Raw genomic sequence first — 24,674 nt, forward strand, 5'->3', positions numbered from 1 at the left:
GCTAATGAGCAGTAAGAAAAAAATTACAGTTAAGATGGATGGGTCCTGCAGATATTTGATTGGAAAGTCTTGGACAAATTGATGTGATGATGAGACTAGATGAAAAGTCAGGGGTGGGTGAAGTTGAGGGGGGTTACAAAGGTATTATAATTTGTCCTGAGGGGGACATGAAAGTCTTTACCAAATTTCAAGGCAATTCATTCATTAAGACATTTCACTCAAGACCACAAATATCAACCTCATGGTGGTGTCAGGATCAACAAGTTAGGATTCATCATCTGGCAACATGAATACAAAACTGTTGTGTCAGTCCATCTACTTGATGCTGAGGCACTGTATGTCACTGGATTAGAGACCTGCTGTGGGCACTAGAGAAAAAGATAGGGCATCATCAAAGTCTGTAGGATCCTCTGGGAACTGCGAATATATGTCCCAAATGTCATGGCAATTTATCAGTTAGTTATTAAGATAATTCAGTCTGGACTAAAGCTGTGGACGAACTGTCTGATTACATTACATTTTGGAACATAACCCCTTATTTGACACACTTTTATAATGAATGCAGCAACACAGGTCAAAAACATACTCTGGATTTCTTGCCGCCTGCAGTCGCTGTACCACCCACTGACATAAGCTCATCCTCTGACGTGCGTCACAGGAGGGCTGTTTTGGCTGAATGATCCACCCTGGACATGACTCAAATTCAGTTGAAACAGCAGGGGCACAGCAGTCTGTAGCTGTCATTAACACAATGCTTCAGCCCATTGCCATACCTGGATCCTTACAGCTGCTGGATGAGATGGAGAAGCTGATGGTTGTGGAAGTGTGAGCTGTTAGGAAACAAAGAGAAATATGGCACAATATATCACCCATGTCTTAAAATCAACTGTATCTTATATTTAGTCACAACCTGTGACATCAGGGAACTTAATAATGTAACTCAATAGCTCTGTAGCTGATTAACAGGCTGAAGTACATCTGTGCCCATGCAGCTACCAGCTACTTTGTCCTATCCGGTAAACCAATCCTCTCACTTCCCCAAGCAGCTCTCAAGTTCAGTCTTAAAAGGTCGGGAGAAATTACTTTTCATTGTCATTTTCTGCCTCGACTGAGTCATACAGAGACATATTTTCAGTCAAAATGGGGGACTGTATAGTTCAGTCATACTCACGGCTAATTTTCCACCTTTGAGGCAGCATTTTTCTAATAATATATTCAATATTAACGGTGTGTCTAATACAGATTATTAGTCATTAGCAGATGCTTTATCAATACTTTATACATTAAAAAGAAGATATTCATTCGTGAAAACAACTTTTAGGTTGCAAGGTTATGAAAAAGCCCTTGGGTTGATGTTTATTCTCTGGTGTTTTTATCTAGCCAACAATTTATTAAAACAAACAACCTGATTGATTACTGCAGTGGGAGTAGAACCGAGAATTGATTACTTACAAACATTTATACCTGCAGATCTGATCATCTGTAGTTGTTGAACTTGTTCATTCATTGGCAGGACATACACCAACCAAATTGATTTTTCACAATCTGACAAAACCTACCCTTATCAGTGGCTTATTTTTTATGTTTGAGGAATTAATATATTATTAACCATTAAAGAAGCCATAGGTTGCAATGTATACCCTTTATAATGTATGTGTTTTGAGATGCAGGCTGTGAGGCCATTTGTCACAAGACAAGAACAATTATTATTTAATTAATTTCAAGCATGTCTCATCTATTGTTTTGTTGTTTTGTTTTCCTGGCAGAAGTGGACTTCCATAACTTGGAACCAACGACTAATTTACCTCTGCTGGAGTTTGATTTGCGCTTTTTCATGCGTGGATTAGAGCTGTGTTGTGTTTTTCTCTCAGGGGGAGCAATATTTCCAACAGATGAGTTACTTTCTCCAATCTCCATCTCGTCATCAGCAGACACCTGACGAGAAGCTTTGTTCAACTTTCGTCCTCTGTCAGTCCATCTCGGACTTTTCAAGTGAGCAGCACCTGCAGTCAGATCCTGCCAGGAGTAATTCAGAATATTTACAATCCCATGTGGAAGACACCCCTCCTCGGTCCACTTGTGTTGGCAAAGTAGGCGAGCCAACTCATTTAATAACTGGGGGGCTGCTCGCTTGTATGCGTCCATCGGATCGTGGTTCTTCATATTTAGTGCACCACCGACAGCCGAGGAGGTATCAGGTTTACCATCTCCACATGTTTCACCTGTCAGCCTCTGTGTGGGCTCATCACTTTCACCTTCTTTGTTGCCATTGTCTGGATCTAAACTAAATGGGGGGGAGGAAATAGAAAATGTAATTGACAAATTGATCAGAAACAAAAGTGTAGAAGAAAATTTGTTGCAGGTGAATTACCTTTTTATTGCTTGTTCCAACTGTTCTCCCTCATTGGCAACATTAAAATATAAAATGCTGCTCCTTGTCCTTTTAATTCGTTTGCGTCTTGTTGGCTGAGGAAAGGTTAATTAAATGGTTAATGTATTGCAGGTCCAACCCACAGTCAGCAAAATGAATCATTAGCCCACCTGGTCAAAGAAATACAAAGGACGAGTGCTGCATTCTGTCAGCGCAAAAAATGAAGTCATTGCCCCCTCTCTCTCTAAAAAAAAAAGAAAGAAATCCACAGGAATTTGTTGAAGATTTCCTACTGTTGCAAAAAAACACAGCAGGCTATACTATACGTCCTTGAAGCAACACAATAGATAACCCAACTGAAGTGCCTTAAAATCTACCTTTCACTATACTGTCAATGTTCACCTGTCCACTCAGTGTGCTGGCTCGTTGCTTAGATACATTGACTGTTCTACGCCCGCTTCAAATACTCGCGTTACACACCATTAATGATCGACTCCGGGCATCAAATTCAAAGCCCCATCTGTGACACAATACAAACAACAAAACATCACTCACCATAAGAACAGATAAGGTTTCTAAGTGTGTGGCAATGTGGACAGACAAAAGGGTAAGTAGTGACGCTCACTCACAAGTAGCCACTAAAGTCACAGGTGCGCATAGCCAGGTAACATTTGATTCAGGAATTGAATGGTCAGAGAAAGTGATTATTTTTAGCATGTGGTGCAGCATGTATCAGGACATGATGGTCACATAAAGCATTTAACCTCCATACAGAATACACAGGGGTAGGCTAGTGCTGCTGCCCTATTACAGTTTGTCCCACTATGCAAAACGATGATAAATGAAAGTGTTTTTTTTCTCCTCGTAGGCTCGGAACAGGGGAGGATCTATTCGGGTCAAGTTGTTGCACAGAGATAGTCTAATAGCTCATTATTGGCTCAGCTGCCCCCAGCACACTTTTCTGCTTTGACCGCTGGAGGCTCCCAGCAGCTTATGCGTCACTTCATCTCTCAGTCGCTGATCATGGCGGAGCTACAGCTACAGCATGAAGTAGAGCCTCAACTTCTCAATGGGGACGACTTGAACGAGGAAAGAGAAGATGCAGATACTTCGGAATCATTAAAGAAAAAGAGAAGAAAGAAGAAGAGGAATAAGGCATCCGCACCAGGTAAGAGGCATCACTTTGCAATCAGAAATCGCGGAGGAAATAGCGCTAAATTTTCTCCTCTAGTGCCGCTCGATAGGGAACAAGAGCATCAAATATGCGGGACAGGAGACTTTTCAACCTGTCAGAGGGTATTCCTGTCCAGCTATCCCAACTCTGAGCGGCTGCTGTTGGATCTGAAGGCGCTCATCTGGAAACGGGACATTTTCTCAAAATCAGAACATCTAAACTGATAGTAAGCTGACATATGAAAAATATGGGTGGAATACATTTTAATTTTACTCCAGATTAAATATGTTCTATCCTATAAATCCCTCTAAGCTGCATGAAATTATGCAATAGAAGTATCCACAGTGTTAGTGCAATAAGATGACAACCACTCTCATGCAAAAAACATGCTGATTATTGCAGTCTTGTTGTCAAAATATAAAATCCCAAAATGCCCCAGTTAGTGAACCTGCCCTAAGTCAAGTGTGGTCCACACAGCACTGTCTCTGAAGGGCTAAATGTCATAATGCTGCAAGGTACATATGCCCTTGAGAATATTGACTCCCAAGGTATAGAAAGAAATTATGCACAGCCTCTGCCAAGTTCAGAACATAGTGGATGCACTTTCTTGAAATGACTCTGAACCACAAATAATTTACTCACTTTGAGTGTGTGTATGTGTGTGTCTCTGTGTGTCCATGCATGTGCATGCTTGCCACTGGTGTACACGTGCGTGTTCACCTGCACATGCATGCACGAGGGTGTGTGACTTTGCAGCAGGGACAAATGAGGCTGAGGGGGATGGAGATGCCGGAGGTGTTGGTGATGTGACAAAACAGTTGGAGCAGCAAACACTGGAGGACAAAGAGAGGGAGGAAGATGGAGAAGAAGGTAGCTCCTTGCCACTACCCTCATCATCATCATCATCTGCAGTGGTGATTGTGCTGAACTTTCAGTACACACAGTGAAATTCAGCTGGTCATATCTGCAATGTGATATCTGATTTTCAGGAGCACAATGGGAGTTCTGCCCAAGCCCCTGTCGATATTTCTCACTTTACAAACCGTATTGAAACTAATGATGCTTTCAACAGATGGGGAAGAGGGGGAGAACTCAACTGGAAAGAAGAAGAAGAAGAAAAAGAAGAAGAAAGGATGTAAGCAGTTTTTCCTCAGTGCAGCAAAAGACCTTTGTACAGATGCTGTTTTGTCAGGTCAAATTAAATTTGCATTTACTTGTTTCAGAATTGAAACGGAAAGTTCACATCACAGTGTTTCAGTTTTGTAGATAAATTTGATAACTCCTGAAAACCTTGCTACAGCAAAATATCTTCCTTGTCTACATCCTGAATTGATTGCTCAGAATTAGTTGAAATCATTAGTTAAATACCACAGGTGCACAATAACAGTGTCTCTTGGTTAATTGGTGTCGAGGTTTACAAAATGCAGAACTGACACAAGAGGTGCAGAACAAAATGTGTCGAGCAGACAGGACAAAATTAATGACAGCACAGTAATGTCAGTGTTACAGCAGCAGAAAGTAAGTGACCCTAAAATACCCTGCATACACATCAATATGACCCACTATTTGTTTTCATATTTTCACATTTTTATAGTGATATAATTCAGTGTGTCTTCTTTTACTCAAAGGTGGCTTAATTGATCTGTAAGCTAGTGGATGCACAATTATTCTAAAGATAAGATAAAGTATAAATGTCATAAAATGTAGGTGAGGATAACTTGTGATTTCTTCGCTCTCTCCTGCTGCTTTCCTCTGTTTCTCCTTCTCTCTATCTGGGCCATAGTGAAGGGACAGACTGACCCTCCCTCAGTTCCTATTTGTGAGCTCTATCCCAACGGAGACTTTCCAAAGGGAGAGGAGTGTGAATATCCCCCATCAAAAGACGGGTGTGTGACCTCCATATTGTCCCTCACACTCAGCAGTGGTCTTACACTGTGTGACATGCCTAGTTTTTATTTAGGTCCCTCTACTTTGTACTTATTTATATATTAATGTTTCAGGAGTAGATGGATTAACTGTGTCAGATTTCACCCATGTTAAAGTATCAATACCGCTTGCACCTGTGCAGAGTTTCTGCAAGAGTGTTGCTGGATACCATACTTTCATTACAAATATTTGTATAATGAAAAAATGCCTGTCGTATGCTTGTCTACCTCTCACCAGGCGCAGCGCAGCGTGGCGGACCACCAGTGAGGAGAAGCGGGCGCTGGACATGGCCAATGAGGAGATGTGGAGTGATTTCAGGCAGGCAGCTGAGGCACACCGGCAGGTCCGCTCCTACGTCAGGAGCTGGATCAAACCAGGGATGACTATGATTGACATATGGTGAGGCATCCACTGACTGATTGATGGGACTTTAATTGTGCCCTCTCATACTGAGTCTGGAGATTGATATTAATATGGTTGCAGCATGTCTTTGTTGTAATAATCAGGGAAAGCAGGAGAATTGCTTTTGGCTTTCAACGTTTTGTGGGTGCTTTGTCTTCGCTGACAACAGTCTCATTGTTCCTGTCATCCATTGTCCCTTTGTGCTGCTTTCTGTCTCTGACAGCGAGAAGCTGGAAGACTGCTCCAGGAGGCTCATCAAAGAAAACGGGCTAAAGGCAGGCCTGGCCTTCCCCACTGGCTGCTCCATCAACCACTGTGCTGCCCACTACACCCCCAATGCAGGAGACCCCACCGTGCTACGCTACGATGATGTCTGCAAAATTGACTTTGGAACACACATCAATGGTGAGAGCTCACTAATAACTTTTTAAATGCTTTTGGAGTTATGCTATGCTGTTCCACACTTGGCATTTATTATGACACAGTAAAACGATGATTAGATTATAATTCTTAATGCCTGAAATAAACTGTTCTCGTAAGTTAATTAACTTCCTCGTTTTCTGAGTTAATGCATGCTGAACAGGGCTGCGAAATTATCATCTGATGTGGTTGGATTTGTTTAAAATTAACATTAGAAACTACTGAATCATTTGCTGTACAAATTGAAGGGGTCTCGTAGCCTTTTGCATCGTTGCATTAATGCACAAAATTAGATGTCTCAATTCCATAAGACAAAGCAGTGCAAAGTGTCACCATAACCAAAACAAATTAAAAGCACCACTGCACTCTCCTCGATCAAGCAGAAGAAAATACATGTATATATATATATATATATATAAGACAACGGAGGCCAAACTCAGACAGGTTTCTTCATCACCGTGTAACACCTGTTACGAATAACTAAGATGTTTGGTCTTCCAGGTCGGATAATAGACTGTGCCTTCACCGTCACTTTCAATCCAAAGTATGACAGGCTGCTGGAGGCTGTGAGGGATGCAACTAACACTGGCATCAAGGTAACACTTTCTTCTACCAATGTATGGTGTTTACATTTTTTTTTTTTTTTCTTATTCGAACAGAGATAGAGACTTAAAATTTTGGCAGTACTTTAAATTAAGATACACAAAGTAGCTACAGAGAAACAAGAATGATCATATTCAGAGCACATTTGTATGTATATCTATAACCTCTAAAATAACATTACGGTGACGAAAAAGTTTTTAAAGCTCTCTCTGGCTTGTCATTCAATAACTAATGAAAGATGGCCAGACAAATAAATATTATTAATTATTATTATTAATATTAGTGATAGTATTAGAAGCATTACCCAGGTAGCCTAGTTAGTACTACTTGTAACTTAGGTAGGATGATTTTATTCTTCACTTGATGTGAGACAAAAATGAAGGCAAAATCATGAAGTAATGATTCCTACTAACATAATGTACTTATTTAATATAGTAACATATGTATATGCTAATGTATATGCATTATATTGTGTATACAATATTATGTGTATGCTCCTTAATACTTGTTTTTACATATAGCAATGGTCCATACTCAGTGTAACTATAATACCAGGGTCAGTGTGTGTTCATGTAAAGCACCTCATGTAAAAAATGTAGCCAGAAACTAATTATTTTACGCTGCAGCCATGTTGTGGAGCAACTATCCATCTCACATCACAGTTGTTAGAAAACGAAAGACATTTATAGAAGTTAAGTTAGGACTTCTTTCTGTAATAGAGTCACAGACCTATAATGAAATTTGCAATCACATTTTTACTTTAGCCATTAAAATTGTCCTTGTACTTAGGTGTTTTGACATACAGTACAAGTAGAACATTTGGACACACTTTGTCATTTCCTTGAACGAGAAAACGTTTGACTGGAACTGAAGGTTTTATTAGGCTGTTTTATTTACTGTGGTGTGGTGATGTGTTTTTAGATTGAAATGTATTTTTTTATGTTTTATATTTTTTTCAGATTTTTGTCTTTTACCATCTTGGGTGTAACATATAAGTGTTTTAATCTGATCATGTTATCCCTTCAATTTGGTTTTGAGTTGAGTAAGCAATAATAAAAATAAGATACACTTTTTTGATCTCACATTGGGATATTGAAGTGAAGCAGTAAAAGGAAGTAGTCAGATGTGTAGTATAGATAATAGACGTTGTAAAGACCATTTATATGCTTTAAGTATCAGTTGATCCCCTAGTACTGATGAGACTAAATATACTAATATACATTATGAGCATCTACTGTTTACAATATGGAGCATGAAAAAAACAAATATAATAGTAATATAGTGCTATATATAAACTATATACACCATAACTATCAAGTGCACTGAGAAACAAATAATCACAAATAAAGTGAGGAGATATGAGCAATGCAATAAACGTAACACCTGATTCCGAGTTCAGGAATGATTCATTAAAGTATTCAGTGTACAGATTTATGTATATTTAGGAACAGATCATTAAATATCTTATCTTATCAACCTGTCAAATAACCAGTCATGATGATTTATTTTATAGGACATTTATTTATTGCTATACAGGAACTGTTTATCAGTGGTTAGTTTCTGATTTATACCTTATTCATTCCTTGGTAACAACTCTGGAGTTTGTGCATCTTACTGCAACTTCTTTTGTCACTGCTGCACAAAACGGGAGAGCCAAATAGTTCTTACTATCCAGGATGTCTGTGTGTTAGGAATGTAAATACGTCTCTTTCCCAGTTTGCAGGAATTGATGTGCGCCTTTGTGATGTTGGCGAGACCATTCAGGAGGTCATGGAGTCCTATGAAGTGGAGATAGATGGGAAAACATATCAAGGTACTATGAGGCAATTCATCACCTTTTCTTCATGCCCAGGTTCAGTAATGCCTCCTTATTTATTAAAGCTCCATTTGCTGCTCTCTTTACAGTGAAGCCTATCAGGAATCTCAATGGCCACTCTATTGGACAATACAGGATACACTCAGGAAAGACCGTCCCTATTGTAAAAGGTGGAGAGGCCACGAGGATGGAGGTTTGTGCAGCAATCTAGCACAGCTTACCCGATTCAAACTGGTATTTCAAATTAGCCAAATGAGCCTGGAGCACAGGAAAACATTGCAGTCTTTTTTTACTGGAGTGTATGAAATGAAACCGTTCTTAGCTGCTTGACCTTGCGTATAAATAAACCCTTTTTAATTCTTTAGTGTAATTGGAAGAACATGTGGCTGGTTAGGGTTACGATGGGGTGTGGAGAAGTGTTCCAATTCACTGCTCTAACAGCTTCTTAGTCACCCTCGTCAGCACTTTAATTACAACTTTAATGGAATTACCCGCCGCATCGAGTAGCAACACGTGTTAAAACTCTAGCCCATCATTTCACTGTAAGAGCAATGTATTGTGGCCATCCAGAACTCGTTAATAGGCTTGTGCTTCAACAAGGAGGATCACAGCTTTGCACTATCTCCCATCTCCACCAAACAGTGAGGCCCATGTTTGCCTCACGTCCGCACAGCTGCAGTACATGACTGTATTTGGACAGAAGTGAGCATTTTAATTGGCAAGTTGCTGCGTCAAGCTTTTTACGTGATGGCACCAGGAAGGAGCGTGGAGGGGTTGGGGTTGTGCTGCTGATGTTGCAGGTTTTGTGTGTTGTATTTTTAGCTGAAGTGTGTTGGTGTAACAGGGCCATTACCCTCTTTGTGATCAGAGAGTGCGTGGGTGGAGTGGCAGCTGGGCGTGCCACTGGGCTGCTAGCACTTTGACTGATTATCGGTGCAGTGAGAGAGGGTGTCGCAGTGTTATCAGCTAATACCACAGGGACTCTAACAACAGCCCAGCACTGATAGAGACACAAAATGCCAATGAAATTCAGCCAATCAACCTGCATGAAGCACAGCTCCAGAGACGACACCGCTGTCCTTAATATACTACTCATGAATATGTCAGTTGCTGACATCTTGAGGTTTTTGTTAAATTTACTCTCTGTCTCCCTGAAGTGATTTAGCCCCTTCTCATGTTTCCATAAATGTGCATACAGAGATGAATTTAGACATTTTGTAATTTATAAAAGACTTTCAGGGTCATTTTTTCCCCCCAGCAAACAAAAAAAGTCTTTTTTTTCACTGTTTCTCTTCTCAGGAAGGTGAAGCTTATGCCATTGAGACATTTGGCAGCACAGGAAGAGGTGCAGTCCACGATGATATGGAGTGCTCACATTACATGAAAAACTTCAATGTGGGACACGTGCCAATAAGGTCTGCTCTGCTGTTTTCATCGCATCCCTCTGTTAAAAAATACTGAATACTGATTCTAAAGAAAACTATTTATACATTGATCTGCTCCTTATTGTCTGTCTTCTAATTCATCATCCTAACCAAAGCAATTGTGAATAGATCATCACACCTGCATGTTAGTTTACATCTACAGATTCATATCTAGTTTGTCAAATTTGTCTCCCCTTTGACCCTGTGTTGTCACTGTGCTTCAGACTTCCAAGGGCTAAACATCTGCTCAATGTGATCAATGAAAACTTTGGCACCTTGGCATTCTGCCGCCGCTGGTTGGACCGCCTGGGTGAGAGCAAGTACCTAATGGCATTGAAGAATCTGTGTGACCTTGGCATCATAGACCCCTACCCTCCTCTCTGCGACATCAAGGGCAGCTACACCGCCCAGTACGAGCACACCATCCTACTCAGGCCCACCTACAAGGAGGTAGTGAGCCGGGGAGACGACTACTAAGCATGCCTCAAAACTCAAAGCAAACCAGCAGGAGCATGACAGCTCAGAGACAACAAACCTCTTCAGACCGATAGCAATTATGCAATATTTCTCTGACCTAAATTTCCACTGCTTGAGTACCTTTAGGTAATCATTTTAGCAAGAGCAAGAGACTTGTGTCATGGCAGTAGCTTACTAGTTTTTTTTTCCAAAGGTCAAAGCCAATAGATAAAAGGGCATATCTTATATAACATATGTAGTGTTGTCATTTTAGTTATATTTTGATGTGCTGCTTTTAGAAAATATGCAAAAGAAATATATGCAAAAGATCCTGCAAAAAAGGTTTTGGTGAACAAAAACGCTTTGCTTCATTGCCTTGTTAAGACCTTGTGAGGAAAAACAACTGCTATGAAATATTTATATTTCTATATTTCTTTGCTCTATTTTGATTTTAGGCAGTTTTATAATAAATAAATTGTTATAAATCTCGCATTGATGGCTGTGTCTATATTTGTACAGATCTAACAGTTCAGCATGCTCTAACGTGAAAGTGTATTTCTCTGTTTCAACCAAAGGAGGGCGACACTGAAACATGGGTCAAACATCCATCAGCCACTTCTACCAGCAAAGACAGTGAAACATGCTATTCATAGCCTTGTGCTTCAGCATAATTTGACCATGGAGTGAAATAAGACTTTTCCCAGAAGCATTAAGAATAAGCACACTGCTGCATGGTTTATACAGCTTAGATGAAAAAAAAAAGCAAAACAGGACACAGCAAAGCATAAGAAATATCATATTGACGGCAGATAACATTAGTGTACCTTAAATCAACACTTTGTCCTTTATGAAAAAAAAAATACAGCCCATTTTCTCTTATTTGGGTAAAGCCTTTGTGACAAGGACATGGGCAGTGATGTCATGGCTGAGGAATGCATCATGTCTCCTCACAGAGTTTGTCCTTCTCCTTGGAGACAGCAGACCAGGCCTATTCTTAACTGGACCTGGCTCAAAAATGGCCTGTGGACAACACTGTGATGTCAATGAATACCCAGGCTTTTAATACATATTTATTTTAAGGCAGCAGGAGTCACAGGCCAAAAAGAGAAACATATGTTAGGAGTGTGTGTGCTTTCACTCGCTCTCACACACACAAACACAAACTGGCTCCCACAGGATCGGAAAGGCCTTATCTAGTGCATCCTCATGGAGCAGAGGTGCAGCAGGTCTTACGAGAGCAGCAGAAAAATCCTCACAGAATCAAGCAACCTGACAACAATCCACTCGTGTTACTGAACTCTCTGCAAGGGAAAACTCAATCTCAAGTGTTTGTGCCAGTTGTGTGTGCTTCAGACCAGAGAGGGTGGAGCAGAGTGAGCTTTGCTCTTGTCAGACAGCAGGCGGGCGAGTGTGCTGGAGCAGAGCAGAGCTGTTCAGATTAAGCCTCCTCCTTTAATGTTCCTTTTTTTTTCATCCTCTCCCCTCATCGAGGAGTTATTTGTTCTGACCTGCACAGTCCCAGACTCCCTGCCAAGGACATCAAGCATATGCATACACGCACATTCACACACATTCTGATGTTGACTCATTCATGATTTATCACCAATATCTGTGAGGCGAAGAGAATGATTCAGGCTGTGTCTTTGTAAGACTTCAAAGTGAACAGCTCTCAATGAAATAGAAACAGTAGGATATGACTGTGTTTTGGCTCATCAACTCTGACAGCAACTTTGGTTAGGAAATAAAATATAATTGAGTATTTACCTGCATAACGTATTGCCTTATAAATAACCTGGAAAGAGTTACGATCTGAGGCATGTCATAACACAGGAATGAAACATCAACTTCTTTGTCTTTGTCTGGATGAAAGTCTTTGTGGCTTGCTTTGCTCTTTGATCCTAAAGTGACTGTACTCTGGCAGGGCATCTGCTTACAGTATCTGCTTATTTCTGCCACAGCTTACCAACAAAAACAGCCTTGTAGTTTTTGGGGGCTGAGGACTCCACTTTGGAAAGAGAAGAAATGGTGAAGTCCCTGTAATAGGCACTGGTTTTGCTTTCACTTTAGTGTCCAAGCAATGCTTATATCAGTGTCCGCCCTTGTACGTCCAACAAATCATCTTGTCCTCTGCAGTTCTTGGCGATGCCCTACCAGCGGTCACATTCTTTCCTGAGGATGTGGAGGATTTTGCGTCCCAGACTTGACTTCCATGGTTTCACAAGGCTCTTGGTGTTTACCATTAGTCGGCCAGTCTTCCAGTCCTCATGTCCAGCCACTAAATATTCAGATCCTGGAGAGGAGACAAAAGAGCAAAGCATAAGTTTCACTGCATTTAAACTCTACAGGGAATCTCACTAAAATACACAGAACAGGGGAAAGGTCACTGTGAGACATACCTTATGTAAAAGACACATTATATAACTCTGATACTGTGCTGCTATGACTGTTGTGGATGAAATTATTATTGTAAGTGTGAGATGTGAAATAGTCTCATAACGGGAGCGATGGCTCTAATCTTTATACTGTAAATGTCCAATTTAAATGAGCAATGCTAGGATGTTGGCGCCCACTCAAAACCTCTATGCGCAGCGACAAAGATCTTCTATTCAGCACAAAGCCGGCAGATCGTCCACTCAAGAGTTAGACTAATTATAAACTTCTGCATTGTGAGCAATAAAGTTTCTCATTGGAGCTGGCGGCAGCTGACCTGGGTTGAGGATGGGACAGGTACAGCCTTTGATGGTCCAGGACTCGGGGTAAAGGGTGACACTTCCTCTCTGGATCTTCATCTGAGGGCTCTGGTGCAAGACCTTCTTGGCCTTGACCTCCACCTCGGCATGGGAACCTTTATCATGAGCTGCCATCACCCTCACCACCAGTACTGAGAGAGCAAAACAAACCGTGATTAAAGAAATTAGCAAAGTTCAGCTGCAAAATACAGTACTGACTTTCCCCTTCTCAGAATTTAGATATTTTGGAAAAACACATTTTTAAGGTTGAACATGAACTAGTTTTAGTTAAAACCTGAGGATTTACTCATAAGGATGACTACCAAGCCCTTGAAACAGTTGTATAACTTCTGTGGTTATGAAGGGGAGCTTTCTAGTTTGAGAAAATAAACCCAATGATGTCATCTGGATTAGGGCTGGGTTATGCTTGAAATGAGCTAATTCGTATGCTCAAGCCACATCTAAGAGCAAAAGTCTTTATAGCTATGACAAATGGCCACTTTTGAAGGCTGAGGGAGGGGTGAGATGCTAGTGTAGTTTAAATGGGAATAATGGTGCACACTTTCAGGCAGTCTCTAACAGATTCAGCTGTGTGAAGAATGAAAATAGAGAGTTTAGGAAAGAAGTTTAAATCCTTCCTAGTTTGTTACCTCCTGCCAATGATGTGTGAAGTGAGTATGTTTGTCAGATTGTCAGTTTTTAATAGTTATAAAAATTGTCACACAGAGTCTGGTAAGAGAGTGTGGGAGGAAGGGGTTTATGACACTGTTCTACAGTCTTACAAACGCTGTGTCAAAACTTTCTCCCTGATTTGGCCCAAGACTTGAATTTTTTAACAGAAAATCTTTATAATAGACTCAAGGTGAGGACTTTGAAAGACACTCTCTGCTGTATCGATTTGATCTTTTTTATGTGTCTTTTAACTGCCACTTAATTCTCTATGTGAAATAGCACTTACCATAGTCATACTCCGCAGCACAAAAGAGTTTAGGGCTGCCAAGGGTCCCCTCTACACATTCACATTTCTCTGGAAAGTAAAAATCACTAAATCAAGATATATCCATTTCTAGATCAAAACAACTGCACTTTATCTATGTGGGATTGATGAGTGTGTTGTGAATTACAGTGATATGACCTGTGACTCACCAGAGTGGTGCAGTGCAGAGAAAAGCTCCTCTACCCTAAAGAGTGCCGTCTCACTATTATTGCTGCTGTGTCCCATGTGGCCAGTGGCTGTATAGAAGACCTCCACATCTGAGCTGTGCCGCAGAGGTAAAACAAGTCAGAGGCAGGGCTCCACTCAGTGTTAATAATCTAGAATGCACTCAACTTTTCATCAAAATATCCTGGTACAGTTACATATGGATATGGTATTAAGTCTTGGCTCTCACCCAGAAATGCAATCACCAGTGTATGGGTCACAGTCTCCTGTACAGTCACATGGACGGCAGCCGTATTCACCAAGCCCCCAGTATCCCATCATACAGCTGTCACAGCGGGGGCCTCCGACACCAGGCTTACAAGTGCACTCCCCACTGCTAGGGTTACAGAGAGCACTACCACCTGAGAAGACTGAGCCTACAGGGTGGCAGGAACAGGCTGCAGAGGAGAGGGGTGACACAACAAGAGCGTTAACATCTCTGTAGGTCAAAAAACATGTCCTCTTTTCTGGAACAGACCTACAAGCACTCAGTATACATTACGAGTATTCATGTGCGCAAGGGACAAACACACTCACAGAAACACAAACAAACATTGGTGTTGGAGTGGACTCAGAGAGCTGCGACCGCGGCATGACAGTTCAATCTATTTTATCATCCTCCTGTAACAAACCCAAAGTATGTACTCAACATGCTTTTTGCAGCTGCAAGCCAAAACAAAATGTAAATCACTCCCTCTCTACGCTGTCAGACTCGCTGCCGGATGGTCCCTTGTGATGGCAGATGGATTTTTGTTACAGATCTACTTCATCTGTTTCCAAAAATGGCGTGTTTGCTCTTTAAAATGCTGCAGTGTGCCTGGTGGAGGGAAAGGGCAAGAATGGGAAAAATGTGCTCACATGGACCATGGGAAATTCCTCCATTGTTTGTAATTACAGTCACATTCCAACACAGTAAGGTCTTCGTCATTCCTGCTAAGGAGTCATCTAAATATTTCATCGCAGGAAGAAAAGTGACTCAGAGAGGTGCAGAGGAAATGCCCTTATCAAAGAGATCAGACTGATTTACGTAATATGGAGGGTCAAAAGCCAAATCAAATCTACATTACTCCCCTTTAAATATCAAAGGCTGCTGCTCTTAATTTTTTTTCTCTTTTTATATACTATGGACCCTCATGTGAGTATGAAATTAAGTTTGAATTTAATTTAGTTTAATTAATAGGAATTCTCAGCTGGCTCTCATCCAGACAGTTATGGTTTAATGAAAAGGCTACACTCTGTTTTAAAGTAAAATTGCATGTAAGGCCTTACGTTTGCAGGAGTCAGGCGCAGTTTTTGAACGACTGGGATCTCTGAAGAAGCCTCTCTTACAGTTCTGGCAGTGACGGCCCTCAGTGTTGTGATGGCAGTCGTCACACACGCCTCCGCTCCGTCGCCCTGATGTTTGCCACAATCCACGATCGAAGTGACAGCTCTTGGCATGACCGTTGCACTTGCACTCTGTTTTGACAAAGAAAGACATGCTGAAATCTATTACTCAGCTCAACTCTGAATATTCAAAGCCTTTGTGATAGCTTTTAGTAGCTGACACAAAAAAAAGCTCACATATCAGCATCTAAAAGGTTATATGTGATTTATGACACTAAATTCATTTTACAGATAAGTGTACATGCTGTGTGTCCAGCTCTGCATTTGACTCTTCTGCCCCATCACTCACTCTGGCACTCATGCGGTGTCCCTATGATGCCATTGGCAGCCTGCCAGGGTTGGTCATTGTAGAGTGGTGCACAGCGCTCACAGTGGTCGCCAGCTGTGTTGTGTCTGCAAACGCACTTGCCATGGACCTGCCAGGCAAACAAAACAGGCAGATATGGCCTTTATTTGACATTTTATTGTATCTGTAAGCATCTTTTAATTGTTGACTGAAAGTTTTTTCAGGAACATTGCTTAGAGGAAAGTGAGAACGTGGTTAGTAAGCACTGCAACATAATGTATATTCAAACATATTGTGCTGTACCTCTTGAATTGTTAATTGTTTTGAGATACTCATCACCCTAGGTGAGTTGGATGGTTACCACATCTGTTATCATACAGCCCATCAACCTAGTGGTAAATGTATATATGACTATGGTAACCATTTTTACTGGACAAAGATAAAACTGGGACCAAATCACCTGTCCATTTAAATAATGTTGTGCTTTAAAGCTGATTTCAAGTAGCCGTGCACCTACATGTGATGTCCATATAACTATGTTCACCATACTGCAACATACTGACATCTATATGCACAATCACAGTGGTTATGCACTGTGCAGCTTACAGTATTATAGCATGTGTATCATGTCCAAACCCCCCACAGGCCATGTTGGAATTAAACCAGTACTTCTATCCTCCATTTACAGTAAGGAGAATAACATGACAGAGACTATATGTTGTTAAAGCATTAGGCTGAATACCATAATTAAGGTTTCCACATCCTTAAATCCCTGTAATGGTAGGTAAAGCTATGGCCTAATATCCAGTCTTCACTGCAGCCTTCAGTTTTAGTAGCACATACCAGCACACAGCTGAGTAACAAGGGAGTGGTGGGAACACAACCCTAAACCCTCTACTCCAAATCTCACCACATGAACAAGAAAAGACTGGAGACAAACAGAAGGCATCGGCAGGTTTGGTGTGACGCAACATTTCTTTACAAGTAGTTTTCCATGGTGGAGTATCGTGCATCTGTAAACCACGAAATACAAAATACTCACCATGTTACTGGTCCTCTGCTGGCTGGGATTGTAACCCTTGGCTGGTACACAGTGGTCAGCATGTCCATTGCAAAGGCAACTGCCTTTAACAATAAAGTCGTAGATGGCGTAATGGTCTGTGGGCACATCAGAAACACCTGAATGTTTGGACTGGCAGGGACATGGCTGGTGCTGCAGCAGACGGACTCTCAGGTTGGTGATCATGAGCTGGTCCTGAGCATCTGGTCCATAGGGATCCACGGAGTGCCAGGGTGACAAGGCTCGATAGATCACCTGTAAGATTAAAGATGAAGAAACATGTAAGAAAAGCTCTCAACGTCTATGCAGTTTCATTTCAAAATTTCTCTAATAGATGGAAAAAGTGGTCCTTAGAGACACTGACAACATGAAAACACAAATTATGTCAGTTTCTCTTTTTTCTTGGCTTTCCAAATAAAAAACAGGCATCAATGTGTTTCACCTTTCATGCTCCTCAAAAAGCTGCTATTCTAGGAAAATCAGAGCCACTCTAGAGCAAACGTGGACAAATGGTCCCTGTGCTCACTTTCTTCAATTGTGCAGTTTAGTTGAGTGTTGACGTTTCAGACAAACTCTCATGAAACATCTATGAAACTGTACACAGATATAAAAAAAAAAAAAAAAAAAAAAAAAAAAAAGCTCATTGCTCTTCATCATAACATCAGAGTGTTGGACACACAGTAAACATGTGAAAGGATTCTTACTGAAATATAATTGAAAGCAGGAAGTTAATACATTCAAGATACCAAAATACATAAATCTTGATAAAACATTGTTACAAACAATCTTATTTTTTTATTTTCGATAAAAATCTTGTAGCAGCCCTGTGTCTCACTGCCATTAACACTTTACTTTAAATGCCTTTTTCTTAAAGACTTTGCACCCTTAATCACATCTTCATTGAATGTTCCAAAGCACTGAGAGAAGGCTGATACAAGTGGAGGCACAACAAGGTCAGAGGAGAGGGTCAAAGCCAACAAACACCATCGTCAAATAGCATCACCACCTGAAGTTGTCAATTTCCAGAGGGAAGGAAATAAGAACAACTACCAAGAACCTACTTTCTATTTTGCATTGAGCATCCCACTTGGGGATTCAAATGGAACTGAAGTGGAGACTTGTCTTTACAGGAGAGGTGACAAAAAACATATTAGTAGCCAAACTCACAGTGCCTTGGAAGGACAGTGTAGCCATCTTTCACCAACTGGTAAAAGTTCAAGGATTAGATCGATGAGGCGGTTGTCAAAGGATGGCACGCAGCCTTTTTCGCCATTGAAATCAGCTGTTGCGGTTTTCCAACAACATCACTGCAAACCCAAACAACTGAAAAAAGCGACTGGGAAGATAGCCACGACAGCTGAGACCAGCTCAAGATAATTGTGGTTGACGGAGGCCGCAGTTGGAAACCTTTTGCACATGAAGATTAATTTAGTCTTTGCTGCCCCACACAGGCGAAGCACACAGGCTGAGGGGCTGAACGTTTGTGACCCTGAGATACCTGCTGAAGATGCCGAAGGGTTTCCAAAAATGCAAATGCTCGGACCACCCTACCACCAAGGAATACCATCAAGAGGAGTAACTTATATCTAAGTATCTTAAGTAGCTCCTGCAGTTTCTGCCTGTAACAAAGCATGATCTTATGTTTATTTCACCTGTAAAGCTTTAGATCACAGACAACAGACAGCCTAATTATTCCCTATTTACAGTGTATTTTTTTTATGGTGTGCCAGTGTTCTTTAAATATTTCACCCAAACACCCAAACTCAGTAGTTCATACTGTACCATATTACAAAATTCCCTTATGGCCTAAATTCAGTACATACTGTACTGGTACACTGTTTTTACAAAAAAATAACGCTGTAAAATAGGAGTAATTAGGCTGTAAATTGCAGCCTGTAATCTAAAGTGTTCTATTGATGGAGTCATGAACAAATATAACTACACTATATTATATTATATAACATATTAAATGTTAAATGCTAAATAAGAGAACTTAAAATACAGTCTACCCTTTTATGATCTTTTACCTTGAATTGAACTGCCACATTAATCTATATTTATTTAAAAGCTAGAAGAGTATTTAACCATTACTGAAGAAAAAAAAAGGTCTCTGACATTTTAACTTTATGGTCTACAATCCACACTTCGTTAGTAAGTATCGTGCTGATGTCAACTACAAGAAGATTTACTGTATAATGAACACATATAATGATTCTGTTTTACAGTAGGAAAAAGTTCAGCTGTGGTGACTTTATGCAAACTTCATTTCATTACATCAAGCAGAAGGTTTAAACAAGTATATCATGTCTGTAACGTTATAACCCAAGTCCCCTACAATTTCATGCAACATTTAGGAGACTTCTTTGACTGTTGAGCAATAGAGACACTAATTATGAAGAGTGAGGGGCTTACACAAGAGAGCTGACACACTCAAGACACATACTTGTTGCAGATACACTGCAATTATGAGATCAGTCAAAGCCATATATTCATTCAGACATTCAACCAGAACCTCCCAATCTAGGCTGAGGCACTTTGGGGGGGAAACAAACCTTTCTCTCTCTCTCCATATGTGTGAACGAATGACCCGCTCATGAATAAACCATAGCTGACTGTCAGAGGTAAAAGTGAACATTGATATTCTACCCATAAAGCAGCTCGTGGCTTAGAAAGCTGGCCTAACAAAAAAGGTCTGCCACGGCCCATCAGAAGAGATCAGTTTACAAAGCTTGGTCAACTGTTTGTTCAGTGGTTTCTGTGATATCAGCTTAGTAATGGCATCCTGGTGCCAATAAATAGACAACAAGAGTGAAGCAGACGGTGTGTGTTATTGCTGTGAAGTGCCGGGAGGATGTCTGGCAGAAAGTTTTGATGTGGTCACTCTCAGATCTCTGAAATAAAATAACACTCCAATATTGAAAATTTGCCTTTCTTTCAAAGCTTTCTCTGAGCCACATCATCATCCTCATTCCTTTTTGCTGATGCATTTAAAAGAATAATCCAGTGATTTTGTATTTCACTTCAATAGAGCTGTAGTACTTGTGAGAGACACATTCTCTAAAATGTGGATGGCAATACAATAAATAACTGATGCAACTATTTTCACAGGCTGAGTAGGACTGCCTAAGGAGCACACCAGTCTTGAAGTTTGCATTTCATGGAGTGCACCTTTAAAAGGGTCATATCAGTGTTTGTAGAATTTGTTTGCACAATTTTTTGCAGGCATTCTTCCCAAGTTAAAAGGTGTTTACTTGTTAATGACAATCATTGTTAAGTTCACAAATTGTGTGTGGAAAAAACACATTAGAGAGCAAGGGGTCAAAATTGTGCTTGAAATCAGGCTTTATCTAGCTGATTCTATATCATGATATTGAAAGTTATTGGGCAATTTGTGGTGTTTCTTTTAGAGGGGAAAGCCTTTAAAAACTTTAGCTGACTATATGGTGATGGAATATGAATGGTGCACAGCATAGATATGACAGCATCCTGCAGGCTCATTAAGGGTTAAGTTTACCTGAGGGGTCGTTAAGCCTTGTTAATTATGTTTTTACAGTCTCAGTGTTGTTGCACACTCACCTCTCCTCTTGTACAAGGAAAACCTCCGGAATACTTGGAAGAGCAAGTTGCCCCACTGTCCCCGGCTGGTGACCCCTCTGCCAGGCCAAACGCCTCCTCACAGTCCCTGGCAAAATACTTAACGGTCTTCCATGTGTGCCCATGGTCCTGAGAGCGCTCCAACACCATGGCAGCGGGCCGAGGGGAGCGAAACACCAGGATGAGGTGGGTGAAGAGAAACTCAGTCTCCAAGTCCAGCTGGAGTCTCTCTTCCTTCACCCCCTCCGCAGACTGCCACCAAGTCTCGGGGTTGCGGAAAGAGGAGTCGGTCATGGCAGAAGGAGGGTGCGCCTGGCTGGGGATGGCAGCGTTGCACTTGCTACATTTTGGTGCCGAGCAGGACTCCTTACTGCGGGGGGCAGCAGTCTGCCTGTAGGAGCAGTAGGGCTCGGAGACATTGGAGCCGCAGACCGACAGGGTGGTGAGCACTCTGCCCTGTGCCAGGTTACCCATACGAGGGTTACAGGCACGTCCGGAGCAGCGGTTATCCACAGCTGGACCTTTGAGTTTAGACGTTTCTGTTAGGAAAAGGGTGTGTTTATTTTAATACAGGTGAGAGAAGACGTGCAGTAGTGAATTATTTGCGACTGTGTTGAGGGTTCAACTCCCGCTTCCCCACCTAACTTTAGTGAAATGTCAATTAAATGTTGCATCTCAAGGCAGGATAGATACACGTGTTTCCCAAGAACTTTTTAAAACTTTAAAAAATATATATATTCACATCTTCAAAACGCGTGCGTAAAAGTCTCAGAGTTTCAAACTCACCGGTCAAAAGAGGGGAGGATGCGCAAAAGGGGATAATGACAAGTAAAGTCCAGAGTCTCATCCTGAGTTTGTTGCTTATAAAGTCATCTGTCGTAAATTCTTTAAATGCAGGAACGTGCTTTCAATAGCTTGATCCAAGGATGATTTTCAATAATCCAGCATGTAGTCTTCCGATTTAAAATAAACTTCTGAAAAACGGCACGACGCAGAAAATAAGAAACACGATAGTATTGAATTCAGGGTGATTTTTTTCTGTCATGGTGTAGACATGCCTCGTTAGACTTAATTTGTGTAATCTGAGAGCTCTGACTGCGCTCATTATCCCTAAATTATTCCATCCACTCGCACTCCAGGGTTCAATTTTGCAGTGGAGAGTTCATTGACATTTGGGAATATGAAGAGGTTAGCACCGCCCTCTTCTGGACTTTTCTTAGACCCCTCCCACTGCGATTCCTAAAGTCAGACTTTTCCAAAGAAGCAATATCGAGACCATTTCTGGACATTTTCAAATTTTTTATCAGATGTTGTCAGAAAAGATAATTATGATGATAGATATCTTGTCATGATGAAAGTAAACATGGGACCAATTTTGGTAACCAAACTCTTTTTCTCTATTCCTAAATGAGCACAGACAATTGTAATGAAACTGTTGATGGTCTAAAAATTGCATTCTTGCCACATATCACTTATTTTTTAACCACGCTTTACCTGCCTCATCAGACAGACAACAGCCTTGGACCTGAGGGGTCACACAACCCTTGACACCAATAATCATCCAGTTGCATGCCTTTCCCCCCCCCAGCTATATCTCAAAAATGACTACCTCATTGAGACAAAAGAGACATTCTAAGAAAAGAAAAAGCTATGTGATACTGAAGCTGTTCTGCCAATGGCTAACAAGATTTATCATACTCATTTGATACCGTGGAAAAGCTTTAACATATGGACAGAGTGAGGAAAATGGAGAAGGGAGCAAAAGACAGGGCAGGTTATTTAGTGAAGATGAAAAGAGAACCATGTCTTTTAGTGCATACATCATACCTGTGAACACAATGAGGTCAGGAGTTGTCTGTTCTTATGGTGTGTACAGCCTGTCGAATGAGTCACCCTCTCTTGTCATATGCGTGTATATGTTATAGAGCAGACATGTGTCATGAACATTCTCAGTCTCTTCCCTAAGGCATCCCGGCCCTGACGGATCAGGACATTCCTGGAATACTGCGACTCTCGTCACACTGCTGGCCTTTTCTGTTTAACAGGGGACAAGGTTTGTATCTGTGTGTTTTCAGATTTGCATGGGTTATTTCGGTTGTCTCCAGATGATTTGCAAGGGCAAGGGTGATGCACCTTGAGCTGTTCTCTTTGTACATCACTTGCATGTTTTTCAATCCTCAAATCCCAGGAGTCACCATGAAAAATGCTGCAGGAAGGATGTCTAATCTTGGCCAGTCTGTGGTGTATTCCCCTAGCAGGATGAAAGCAGCACACATCACAAACAAATTCCTTTACTCTCTTTTAACTCCAGCTGTTTGTTGTTTTTCTCTGTTACGCAACTTGAATTCTATTGAGCCATGTCCTTAAAGGGTCAGGCTGACAAAATTCACAACATTTTCCAATGTCAACCATAAAAAGATAAACCAACAATGAACAGATCATATGAAGGTTTTGCTTGTGTAGCGAGAGGCTGATATATCTTATTTCTCTATGCCATGAGGTTCCATTATTGTCCAAAAACTATTAAAGGCACATCAATAAGCCACACTGTTGCTCTGGGCAACATATTTCTTTGTGAACATAAACACTGCATTGTAATTTATTTTGAGTGTGTCCCTCATGCACTTTCTGTTGCTGTCAATACTCAGAAACACACCACCATTTACTCCTGTCTGAGTACAGTTACAAGACTACAATGTCCATCTGTTTTAAACTAAATGTAATATATAAGAAAAAAAAACAGTCGCACGTACACTAAAATTCATTTTCCTGCTCTGTCTTAAAAAAACAAAGGAGTGCCTATATTCTCCAGAGCAAAATGAGAAATTACTGTCAAATATTTCTCAGCCTGTGGAGCTATTGTGATTCCTTGCGGTTTTTTTAACTGTAGTGTGCCACCTATTTCCTGACTTTGTCCTGGAGAATATAAACAAAATATATGTGACTCATTCAAAAGATGAAACAACTGCATACCACAGGCAAAGAGTCATGTATGAAAGTATGTGGGAGTACAGCAGAAAAACATTGTGAATGTGAGGTCAGTCACTACAGCACAGTCAGAAGAGTTACTTTGGGATGAAATACTCCTCCTCTCATATTTAATTACTTCCTTGCCTGCAATGGTTCCAGTGATGGACCTCCACAGCCAGTGGTGCTGCTGTAGCCTCGTCATCTAATGGCCCAATAAGATGACAGACGCGCTGCCGTTGGACCACTGCTGGCCTGTTTTATTTCCAGACTGTAAAAGGATATGGTCCCCCCCCCCCCCCCCCCCCCCCCATGCTGCCATGTCACCTAGTACCTTCAGCTCACTGAACCGTCTCAACCCTTGCAAGTAATCTGTCTACTCTCCTGTAAAAGCCAGACAAAAAGCCAGACATGCTTCAGGCAAGGAGGGTAGGTGCCTTGCCCACAGGCTAGGCATTAAACTGAATGCTCCATATGCCCTCTGTCACTGATTTCACTGCTTCCATTTTTATGATGTTTATCACCGCTATCTGTCTGCTTGTTCCTAGCCATAACATTGCCCTCATCCACATTTCTTCAGATGGTTTTAGCTGTAATGACAAAAGAAAATAAACAGGGTCTGTGTTATGTAAATATTAGTCCTAAAATGCAACTCTTCCCATGATGTAATTCATTTGGCATGAATGCTGTTAGTTATTAATGTTATACAATGACAGTAGAAAGACTCTTGATACTGCTTCACACAGCGAAAGAAATCTTCTACCGCTCCTTGCAGACATCCCCCTCGTGGGCCCCCTCCATCCAGACACTTCTGGAAGTTTATACTCTATATTTTGCATCACCTTTTGACACAGTCTCT

At 41.0% G+C, this 24,674-nt stretch overlaps 2 protein-coding genes across 3 annotated transcripts; one reads left to right on the forward strand and one right to left on the reverse strand.

Moving 5' to 3' along the window:
* Window positions 1–3,324: 3,324 nt before the first annotated feature.
* Window positions 3,325–10,987, forward strand: LOC128358402 (methionine aminopeptidase 2-like). Of its 2 annotated transcripts, none has more exons than XM_053318659.1 (11): window positions 3,325–3,539; window positions 4,302–4,415; window positions 4,618–4,680; window positions 5,329–5,431; window positions 5,709–5,870; window positions 6,097–6,278; window positions 6,795–6,889; window positions 8,613–8,709; window positions 8,802–8,905; window positions 10,012–10,127; window positions 10,361–10,987. In XM_053318659.1, exons 1-11 carry the CDS (start codon window positions 3,365–3,367, stop codon window positions 10,611–10,613), a joined length of 1,464 nt encoding a protein of 487 aa, XP_053174634.1. In that variant the 5' UTR covers window positions 3,325–3,364; the 3' UTR covers window positions 10,614–10,987. The 2 variants fall into 2 exon arrangements, with proteins under 2 accessions (XP_053174634.1, XP_053174635.1); XM_053318660.1 differs by lacking the exon at window positions 3,325–3,539 and adding an exon at window positions 3,777–4,144 and having other exon boundaries at window positions 4,194–4,415.
* Window positions 10,988–11,331: 344 nt separating this feature from the next.
* LOC128358398 (netrin-4-like) lies at window positions 11,332–21,980 on the reverse strand. Its single transcript, XM_053318651.1, has 10 exons — window positions 21,635–21,980; window positions 20,831–21,387; window positions 17,237–17,509; window positions 16,198–16,324; window positions 15,792–15,980; window positions 14,713–14,920; window positions 14,468–14,580; window positions 14,280–14,348; window positions 13,300–13,473; window positions 11,332–12,882 (listed from the first exon to the last, which is right to left on the reverse strand). The coding sequence occupies exons 1-10, from the start codon at window positions 21,693–21,695 to the stop codon at window positions 12,740–12,742; spliced, it is 1,914 nt and encodes a 637-aa protein (XP_053174626.1). The 5' UTR covers window positions 21,696–21,980; the 3' UTR covers window positions 11,332–12,739.
* Window positions 21,981–24,674: the final 2,694 nt, after the last annotated feature.

This window comes from Scomber japonicus, chromosome 5, assembly GCF_027409825.1.
Source record: "Scomber japonicus isolate fScoJap1 chromosome 5, fScoJap1.pri, whole genome shotgun sequence".
NCBI classification, from domain to species: Eukaryota; Metazoa; Chordata; class Actinopteri; order Scombriformes; family Scombridae; genus Scomber; species Scomber japonicus.